This window comes from Cannabis sativa, chromosome 6 (assembly GCF_029168945.1).
Source record: "Cannabis sativa cultivar Pink pepper isolate KNU-18-1 chromosome 6, ASM2916894v1, whole genome shotgun sequence".
Classification (NCBI taxonomy): Eukaryota; Viridiplantae; Streptophyta; class Magnoliopsida; order Rosales; family Cannabaceae; genus Cannabis; species Cannabis sativa.
Genome location: NC_083606.1, coordinates 37,215,969 through 37,227,307, shown reverse-complemented (window position 1 = coordinate 37,227,307; position 11,339 = coordinate 37,215,969). Strand labels below are relative to the sequence as shown.

General features: G+C 34.3%; 1 protein-coding gene across 1 annotated transcript; it reads left to right on the top strand.

Moving 5' to 3' along the window:
- Positions 1-7,124: 7,124 nt before the first annotated feature.
- Positions 7,125-10,341, top strand: LOC115725554 (3-ketoacyl-CoA synthase 11). Its single transcript, XM_030655114.2, has 2 exons — positions 7,125-8,296; positions 9,200-10,341. Exons 1-2 carry the CDS (start codon positions 7,571-7,573, stop codon positions 9,983-9,985), a joined length of 1,512 nt encoding a protein of 503 aa, XP_030510974.1. The 5' UTR covers positions 7,125-7,570; the 3' UTR covers positions 9,986-10,341.
- The last annotated feature ends 998 nt before the right edge of the window (positions 10,342-11,339 follow it).

The window sequence follows — 11,339 nt, the reverse complement described above, 5'->3', positions numbered from 1 at the left end:
GATTAAAACTGTATGGAATATGAGTTAGGTAACCTGTGACCAGGATCCACTTGCAGTATTCTAAGAACTCTTTGATGTAACTAAACCTATGTCATCAATAGACACTACCATTTTTTTAATCTATGGCATTTGTATCTTGTTCATAGTGGATTTGACAAGATCAATCTCTGCAAAGAGTTAATATGCCTATATCCACTGAAAGTAGTTCATCTCATTCGCAGATGGATGTACATTCAGGGGTGGATATGAGTTTTTCGTTGTATTCTTAAAACGATAACTCTAGATTATACCTTTTAGCAAAGAAATTTGAAATGTTTGAAAAATTTCATTAATTTCTAGCAATGGTTAAAACCATTAAGGTAAGTGGTTAAAGATCTTGCGAACTGATAGGGGTGGAGAAATAGTTAGTAGATATGCAGTTCAAAGATCATTAATTTGATTTTTGAATTATATCCAAACTTACCTCCCCAGAAATTTCGAGTTGCATGTTGATGATTAGTTACTAGTCGTTGCCTAATTCCCTCTATGGTAATACAATTTCAGAATGATGTAATGGTTGTATACTTAATGTAAATCATTACTAGATTCATGGATGACCTAATCAAAATCTTAAGAAAAGCTAGAACTGTTAACCATGGTTTGTTAGCTATTCTAAGTGATTAGGGGTGGACCATCCCATTGTCAATAGATAAGAAAGTGTTTGTTCAAACAAATACTACTTTTCTAAGATAATGACTAAGTCTGAAAACAAGTAGCAAGTAAAGGAGATATTTTTCTTGATTCCAAAAGTGTTCTATCATCTTATATAACATATGATGATCCCACTGCCTCTGTTGTCTTGTCACAACCGAAGAGATCAATACCATTTAGTTTTCTTCGACATAATTCACGGTACCTTGTCGTAGTGGGAGAGTTTCTAGGAACTCACCTTCTTATGACTTGGGAGACACTAGTGATTAAAATCCATTGTGTGTTTAAACAAGTAATGGATTGTCAAGATCAGAAACTAAGAAGAAAGCTAATAGAACTATGGTTTAATCCATTCACATGGAGTAACCTAAAGTTTTCTATTACAAGGACATAAAAGGAAATTTTCGTTTATAAGTCTATTCAATGGACTTAACAAACTTCATGTTCCTAGTATTATAGGTTTGAGTTTATCTAAACTTATGGCTTGTGGTATACCTGGTAATTACTTACTCTAATGCAAGCAACTTACTTTAGTAAGATGCTGAAGCATTTTCTTTCTAATGGAAATCTATAGAAGCTTCACAACTTCTTAGGCATAGATTTTATTTATCAAAGGAAAAGTCTTAACTATTCCAGAAAAGATAAAGCCATGAAAGAATTTATTATATCAGCAGTGAGAGGTCTTAGATATGCTTTTGTATGCCTTAGACCAGACACCTGCTGTTGAGTGGGAGTAATGAGTAGGTATTATATTAATCCAGGAGAAGAACATTGGAAGACAATCAAGTAAATCCTAAGATTAAGAAGAGGAACTATATGTTCGTCTATAAGAGTGTGTTTAAAAGTCTTAGACTACACCACATCAGATTTCAAAATTTGCCTTTGTGCTAGAAAATCTTTCTGATAAGATGGTGATTACTCTGGGGGTGGAATAGTGATTTTGGAGAAGTGTAAAAACCTATCTGAAGTCTCTAGGTCTACCAGAGAGGGACTGAATGTTAAAGTTGCAGGAAAGGTACTTATTCAGTCTAAGGAAAGTTCTATACATTTTTGGCATCATTCCAAATTGCCTTAAACTACTAGTGTTAATTTCCTGATTAACCAAAAGTAGTTGCCAAAGATATAGAATCCAGTATCCCAAGAGAGTAGACATATAGAGAGGAATTTCACATTATCAATGATTTTGTGATTAAAGGAAGAGTAATAGTGGAGAAAAGGTTGTGGTTAATTCAACCTTTCAGATCCTATTACGAGGAGTTTACTACTACTACACTTGATTTGTATATCAAGGTGTTAAGATTATTTGAAACACACTTTTTGTTTTATATTAGTGCAAGTGGGAGTTTGTTGGGTTTTATGCCCTAAATAAAACTCATTTCAATATAATCAGATTTACTTATTAATATAGATCAGAAATAACATTTAATGTTGCATGGTTCACATGATTTATTTCATGATTATATGTACATAATGTATAGATTCATCTGAAACCCTTTTCACATACTTGATCCTGTTTATTGTGCCGTCAACACATTGGAAAGTAAACATGACTATGTGAATAAAGTTTCCTAGATTTATCAGACACAGGGTTTTACTGATATGATAATCTACAACAGAGTTTACCTGTATTTGGAAAAATACTATGTTCTTTCCAGAACATTGGTTAAAGTAAAGCTCAGGTTGGATGCATGGAGTATGCATCGGAAGGGACCGATAATGAACTTTGACTTAGATTTATTAAACTTACCGTAATATCTATTCAAGTCAATATCGCCTAGTTGATCCTAGATCAAATGATCTTAATCCTGTTATGATTAGGCTCAATCTTGAAAGGCTATTCGTGTTCTTTGATTTGTTAGTTAAGCCTACTTTTAGGTCAGGGTGATACGTACATTTTGGGAACACGGTAGTGCAATTGAGTGGGAGCGCTAGCATAAACATGGAATCTATAGCTTCTATCTGGCGAATAGTAAGCAAAGGATGATCTCCTTCGAGCTTGACCAAACGAACATAAATGGTGGAGTACTCATTTCACATAAGCTGAAATATCATTTATACGGGGTCAAGTGTTTTAAGGAATAAATACATTGTAGGGTGTAACGGTAATTTAATCCCTTTACAGTGTAGATCATTCATATAGAGGATCATTTATCACATTAGGATTATAACAATGGATAACTAATGATGTGTCTATATGGTGGAACATATAGAGCATTCTATATACTGAGAGTGCAATTCTAAGTTCTATGCATGGATTCAACGAAGAATTAATAAATTAGTGAATTTTAGTGCTAAATTCTTGATCTACTTATTGGAAGCTCGGTTATATAGACCCATGGTCCCCCCACTAGTTGAGATAATATTGCTTGTAAGACTCATGTAATTGGTTTTGATTAATCAATTATAATTCTCAAATTAGACTATGTCTATTTGTGAAATTTTCACTAAGTAAGGGCGAAATTGTAAAGAAAGAGTTTATAGGGGCATATTTGTTAATTATGATACTTTGTATGGTTCAATTAATAAATATGATAAATGACAATATTATTTAATAATTATTTATAGTTATTAAATAGTTAGAATTGGCATTTAAATGATTGAATTAGGAAATTGGCATTTTTGAGAAAATCAGATACAAAAGGTGTTAAAATTGCAAAATTGCAAAAAGCAAGGCCCAATCCACTAAGTGTATGGCCGGCCACCTATGTAGCTATTTAAAGTTGATTTTTTCATTATTTTAATGTCATATAATTCAAATCTAACCCTAGTGGAATGCTATAAATAGATAGTGAAGGCTTCAGGAAAATTACACTTTTCTTCAGACTTTCTGAGTCAGAAAAAACTGAGCCTTCTCTCTCCCTATCTTTAGCTGACCACTCTCTCTCTTCTTCTTCAATATTTCGAACTACCTTAGTGTATGAGTAGTGCCCACACACATCAAGTGATACCTCAATCATAGTGAGGAAGATCGTGAAGAAAGATCATCAGCAAAGGAGATTCAACATCAAAGATTCAGAGAAAGAGATCCAGGTTCAGATATCGATAATGCTCTGCTACAGAAAGGAATCAAGGGCTAGATATCTGAACGGAAGGAGTCATTATATTCCGCTGCAACCAATGTAAGGTTTCTTAAACTTTATATGTGTTTAATTTATCGTTTTAGAAAGTTCTTATTTAGGATGTTAATAAACATACTTGTGAGTAGATCTAAGATCCTGGTAAAATAATTTCCAACAGATTCGACCCCACTGAGTTGCCCTGACTCATGGTGGTCCGCCTGGCGTCCATCTAGTTAGAACCGCCTACGAAACCAAGAGTTGGCATATCAGGTCGTATTCAAGGAGAGCTTACTAATGCCGCTTAATTTGGAAATTAAAAACGAAACATGCGCCTATTCTACTATCAGGCTACTAACATGCTTCCTAACAGGCTTTTCTTTTTCATAACTGAATAAAATAAACTACTAAAGTAATAAAGGCTTACTGAACCGTGAAACGAGCTAACTGCTGATGATGATTGTACATGTCGTGACGATCTTCGGAAGACAACCTGGCGGCTCTGATACCAAATTGTAACACCCTAACTAACATAGGCGTATTACGTGCTTTTTTTAAACATGCTGTGCAGCTCGTTGCTAATCAACGAGGTTTATGGAAAAACGTGATTAATTAAAATTTTTCTTTTTAATTAAACTTATAAAACAATATTACAAAAGACTCGGGATCCCGATTATAAAATCATTTACAAAAAGATTTAACTGTTTAACTGATACATAAAATAAAAGTCGTCTAACGACCAGTTACAAAATCAGCCCCATTGTCCCGATGATCGTACGCTCCAGGCCTAACCGCCCCGACATGTACAATCTTCACAAGCTCGCTCACGGTCCATCAGCTTTAGCCTTGCCTTTACCTACACATAAACGTAGATCTGTGAGTCGACAGACTCAGTAAGAAAAGCATAATAATACGCATACATAATTCTAACTGCCGTGTCCAACACGATACTGAGTCCCGCTACTGCCATGTCCAACATGGTACTGAGCCACTACTGCCATGTCCAACATGGTGCTGAGTTCTGAACTTTCACAGGGACGGTACTATTGACAAGTATCCTCCTGATCGGTCGAACCGGTCATACTCCGGCTGCTGGTCATACTCCAGCCTGTACCGACGGGATAGGTCAATAGCACGGAACCACCAACCAAATGTCAGCCTGATCGGTCAAACCGGTCATACTCCGGCTGCTGGTCATACTCCAGCCTGTACCGACGTGACAGGGTTGGATGGTTCGAAGCCAACATACAACTAATGTAATCTAATAGGCTTCCTACATGCACGCTAAACATGTAATCTACATATGCATACTGTTATACTAATCTTACCCGGATTCCGAATTCAGGTGTGCTTAGGTCCAACCCGATGGAACTTTAGCCGAGCGGCGGACATCGGCTCCTAAACCATAAAAATCACAACGCTATAAGTGACACGCTAAATCACTTCCCGGGGACTTAAACTAGGAACTAAAAGTTTCCCTATTGATAAAAAGCATGGCAATACCCCTTAAAACATAAAAACGAGGAAAAACACGGGTTCTAAAAATTCCCCAACCGGTAGACCGGTTGCCCAACCGGAATTTCGGTTCTGGGAATTACTGGACCCTCATCCGGAATTCCGGTTGCACAACCGAATTCGGTTTCTCAGGAATTTTTTCAAAAATTCCTAACTCAACCAAATCAAACCCAATCTATACTAAACCTTCCAGACCTGCTCTAAATACCCCAAAGAACATATCCAAGGCATCAAACTAACCCAGAAATCACAGATACACAAATTGCCATTAAAGCTCAAGCTTTGAGTTCTAAACTCAAACTTGAGCAAATCCCACAAACATGCAATCAAACCTGGTTAATTCTACTTAAACATGCTTAAAATAGCTTCTGAAATCAAGTAAAAACATAAGCAATAACCCAGCAACAGATTCACAATATTTTCACCAAAATCACATATTTTGCTTAGAAAAATCATGGCTTTAAACAAAGTAGCAAGCTTGCAATAAAACCTAGACAATCCATTCATTTAAAACCTAATTAAGCTACTGCAAACAACAATTAAACCCAGCAACATACAGCCATACAAACTAACATGCAACCTACCATTTTCACCTCAAAAAACATCAAGAATAAAAAGAAAAGTTGAGAACCACTTACTAGTAACTAAGGATCACAAAATCAACACAAAATGGGCTAGAATCACCAAGGAAAACTCCTCCTCCTTGCTGCTCAAAGAGGGCCGAAAGAGAGAGGCTTGAGAGAGAGAGAGTTGGAAAAATTCTATTTTCTACACTTAGTAATTTTTTGTAAAAGGAATAAATGAAATCAAAGCCACTTTTAATAAATCATTTCAGCCATTACTTAAATAAAATAACATTTATTTTCAAATAAACAAGTCACTAAAAGACAAAACACTAATGGGGCAAAAAGACCATTTTGCCCCTCCACCATAAAATCACATAAATCACACTAAAGGATATTTTTGGGAAATTCTAAATTCCCGGCCAAACCCGACATTCCCAATGTCTAAAACACGTCCCCAAACTACTAACATACTAAGTTGTGATTTCTACTGAGCCAAACGCCGAGTTCCAAAATACCGGGCACCGGAAATGCAAAATATGAAAACTACTGAATAACATAACCATGCATTTCTGAATTCCATAAATAACAGAAATAAATTATTTAAATAGCTATAAATAATTTCATAATTAATCATAATTAACCGATAATTTCCAAATTAGCTAAGCGGGCTTTACAGTAATTTCCTCTAAGGAAGTATGTGTATTTTTTTTGGGGAACTTATTTTTTGTGCATGTACCATTACTCTTAAAAAAAAGTAAACAGTGCACTATAAAAGTGACTATATCTCTCTTATATTAAATGTAGCTATTTAACGGAAATTGTTGGTTTAATAATTTTATTTCGTTAAAATTAGATGTTAAAACTAACAATGTTAAATCAATCAATTAATCATTTTTTTTAAAAAAAAATATTTGAAATATCTAAATTTAATTTAAATATAAACAAAATTATATTATTATTTTTTATGTAAATCTGAATTTAAATTTGAATTAGATGTAATTCAATTAAATAATCATACTTTATAATAAATTTATTAATTATATTGTTCATAAATTTATCACTTATTTTATTGTTTATAAAATTAATTAGATATATTTTTTTATAAATAAATTTAAATTTAATTAAATTTTATACATATAAAAATATAATTAAATTTTATTTGATTTAATCCATTTATTATTATTATTATGTAAAATAATAATTAAGAATATCTACTCTAATATAACTTATATATATAAAAACAAATCAGTACATGTGTCATCAATATATATGGGACTGTCTTCAGTATGCATTGATGTGCAAACCTACCCTTTCTCCTACTTACTATGCTGTGTTTTTACTAGTTTACTAGTGGTAGTTGTTGATGGTTATGGTGATAGTTGGTTTACATTTATATCACAATTCAGGTCGTGTTGGCAATACCAATAAATTAGAATGATGTTCATCAATTAATATCAATTACACGCTTTCTCAGCTATGTATGTCTATAAAAACAACCCACACCATTCTCATATTATCACACGATCATCATTCTATTCATGGCTTAACATTTTCTTTCTATTTAGCACGTACCACTTTATAAATATATAATTTTTTTAATATAAACATCTTCTTTAGGCTACACTAAGTAGCTTAGTTTTCAACCATTATTCTTAAAAACCCACAGATATAATTCAACCCGGCCATATAATCCTTTTATTTTAACTTTTCTTTGATATTTTTTTTTTGGTCGATTGAAGAAAAATGGGGACCGAGAAAGATCAAGCACGTAACCTAGGGCCAAAAACACATTCAGTGAAACTCAAGTACGTCAAGCTTGGTTACCACTACTTAATCTCAAATGCCATGTATCTTTTCCTCCTTCCCATTATCATAGCCCTAGGCCACCTTTCCGTGGAAGATATTGCTCAACTCTTCCAACAATTCGATCTTGGCCTAGTCTCGGGTACACTCGTCTGCACGGCCCTTACGGTGTGCCTCGTCACGCTGTACTTCTCATGGCGACCTCGTGATGTTTATCTTCTCGACTTCTCTTGCTTCAAGCCGGATCCCTCCCTAATGTGCAATCGTGAGACATTCATGCGGCAGCTTGCGAAAGCCGCAAATTTCAGTGATGAGCTCCTAAAATTTAACAAGAAGATCATTGAGAGATCAGGGTACGGACAGAAGACATATGCGCCCAAAGCCGCGCTGGAGGACCCGCCAGTAGCAACGATGTGGAAGTGCAGAGAAGAGGTGGAGATGGTGGTGTTTGGGGCTGTAGACGAGCTATTGGCCAAGACCAGAGTGAATGTCAAGGATATTGGGATTTTGGTGGTCAACTGTAGCTTGTTCAATCCTACACCATCTCTTTCAGCCATGGTTGTTAACCGCTACAAGCTTAGAGGGAACATTTTGAGCTATAGTCTTGGTGGGATGGGTTGTAGTGCTGGAATTATTGCTGTTGACCTTGCCAAACGTTTGTTACAGGTTTGTCATTTATACTCATCTTTTATATATTATTAGACTATGTATATTAAAACCCTTATAATGTAGCCATGTATATCTACGAATAAATTTAAGCATCTTTCCTAGTCGTGTTTATACATTTGTTCGGCTTAAATACAGTTTCAATTACTATCAGAGCTGTGTCATAGATCGTTATTAGTGTAGTTTAATACCCGGTTTCATATATTTTAGTTTAATTATTATTACGGGAAACCCTATTTATGAAATTAATAGTAATGATCATAAATATAGAAAGCAATTACTGTGCATGTGTACTAGCGTTAATTTGTCGTGTTTTGTTTTTCTTAAAATAAGACATTACATTAATAAATAAATAACAGGTTTAGGTTCAATTTATATTATGGGTCAGATGTGATAGATGCATGCACAGTGGGCCATAAATCTCGATTTAAAAATTTAATGGTGGAAAACAAATTTACCGACAGTACATGTTTCCCTTAAGAAAAAAAAAACCCTGCTTAGGCCTTTGAAGGTTCATTATGAGTTATATATATATATATATATCACAAATGTTAAAGGGCACCAGTGGTACTTAGCACCCTCGTGTCAATATCTTCAATTAAGTATCAGGTTCTATATAATTTAATATTATAGCTTTTAGAAAATATTGCTAGCCAATCGCAACGCGACATGTCGAGAAGGTGCTAGGCACTACTCGTAGCTAATAGCAATGCTCTATATATATATATATATATATATGCATCTTTCACTAATTAAGAAGAAAAACAAAAATGGACCGACGGCTCATAAAAACGTGTGTGCTATGTTAATTACATTATTATTAGATGGCTAACATGATAAGGAATTAATTGTCTCGTGCTAAAATGATATTATTAATATTATTTTGTTGACATGATTAATTAGGACCAAGCCAACACCTATGCACTGGTAGTGAGCACAGAAGCCATGACCCTGAACTGGTACGGCGGCACAAACAAGTCAATGCTTATCACCAATTGCCTTTTCCGCCTAGGCGGCGCTGCTGTTCTTCTAACGAACAAATCATCGGAACGCCGTCGTTCCAAGTACCAGCTCATGCACACCTTACGGACACACAAGGGCGGTGATGACAAGAGCTACCGTTGCGTCATGCAACAAGAAGATGATGACGGACATATTGGCGTGAAGCTCTCGAGGGACCTCCTACCTGTGGCCGGAGGCGCCATCAAAACTAATATCACCATGTTAGGCCCTTTAGTCCTTCCTATATCGGAGCAGATCCTCTTCTTGGCTAATGTAGTAGGGAGAAGACTACTAAGGATGAAGATCAAGCAGTACGTGCCTGATTTCAAGCTAGCCTTTGAGCACATTTGTATCCATGCGGGTGGTCGAGCTGTCCTTGATGAGATCGAGAAAAACCTTGATCTCACCAAATGGCATATGGAACCTTCCAGAATGACCCTTTACAGGTTTGGAAACACTTCTAGCAGCTCTCTTTGGTACGAGCTAGCTTACACTGAAGCCAAAGGAAGAGTCCGCAGGGGAGACCGGGTATGGCAGATTGCGTTCGGGTCGGGTTTTAAGTGCAACAGTGCTGTTTGGCGGGCGAACCGGTCTGTCGATCCGGCAAAGGAAACAAATCCCTGGATTGATGAGATCGACGAGTATCCAGTTATTGTGCCAGAGGTGCAACCTGTTCTAGCCGAATAATTGCATTTTAATTATTGCTAGGGAAACAAATGGTGCTCGAGTAATAATAGAGCCTTAGGTCACTCGTGTCTTGAAGCCCTATGGCGTGTGGTGTGATAGCATCATCACCAATCACCATTGATCGAAATTAAACTTCAATTTATGTTGCCTTTTTATCTTCTTTCTGTTTTGGTGTACTTTGTGTGGTTATCGTCCATCGATCTGAAGGGCTTATGTGTTTGGTACTATAGTATTAGTAGAACGTGCCTTTTATATTGACTGCATCATATTTGAAGCAAGCTAGGAGAGAAAACTATTATGTTTTTTTTTTTTTAAAAAATAAAAATAAAAAATTAATTATATGTACGTTTTCCCAATTTCTTTAAGTAATTTTCTGATAAATTTTAGAAAAATTTTATAATGCACCCCGTAAAAGGGCCACATCGATATATTTCTATCTGTTTTAGTATTCAAAATAATTTTTTAGTCAATTTTTTTTTCATAATCATGTAAATTATAATTAATTAAGGCATCTTACAAAATTTTAAGAAATTCAGAAAAGTTTAACATGCCGAAAATTACGTTCAAGCAGTGTGTTGCACGCGTGACTATTTTATTTTATACGCGTGTAAAATAGACTACTCGAACGCTGTTTTCTATATTATAATTATTCTCAATTTCTCAAAATTTTGTAGGATATCTTAAATTGTTATAACGTAATTCTTCTGGATGCCGAAAATAGTAAAGGATACATCAGTACATCCCTTTTAAGAGGGTGCATTGTAGAATTACCCTAAATTTTAATTGATAAACTAATAATAGTAACAAGTTTACTCATTTTATTTATGTATGTGTTTGAAAAATATATATATTTTATTTACAATTTTACAACTTAAACCTACAATTTTTATTTACAAAAATACGATTTTCTTATTAAATAATTAAAAAAAAACATATAAAAATAATAAAAAATAAATTCACAACAACTATAAATAAATGAGAAATGAACTATAAAAAAATATAAAATAACAAGAAAATCAACCTCATGAAAATTATAAATCAACTATAAATAAACTATAAAAAAAACAAAAAGAATATTGAACAGAATTAGTAATATGTATTTTTGTAAATAAAAAAGTTTAAACCGTAAAAATAAAAAATTTTCTGTCATAGCATATTTTTGTAATTTTTTCTTTAAATTTTAATCAATTATGTAATAATCATTATTACAAAATAAGCTTTTAAAGGTGCTTTTTTTTTTAGTTAATTAATAAACAATTGATGCCATAGTGTGTCACTAATTGAATTTTTTTTAAAAAAAAATCTCATATGGCATCGGTTACTTGTAATAACCGATGCCAAAGGGTGATAAATT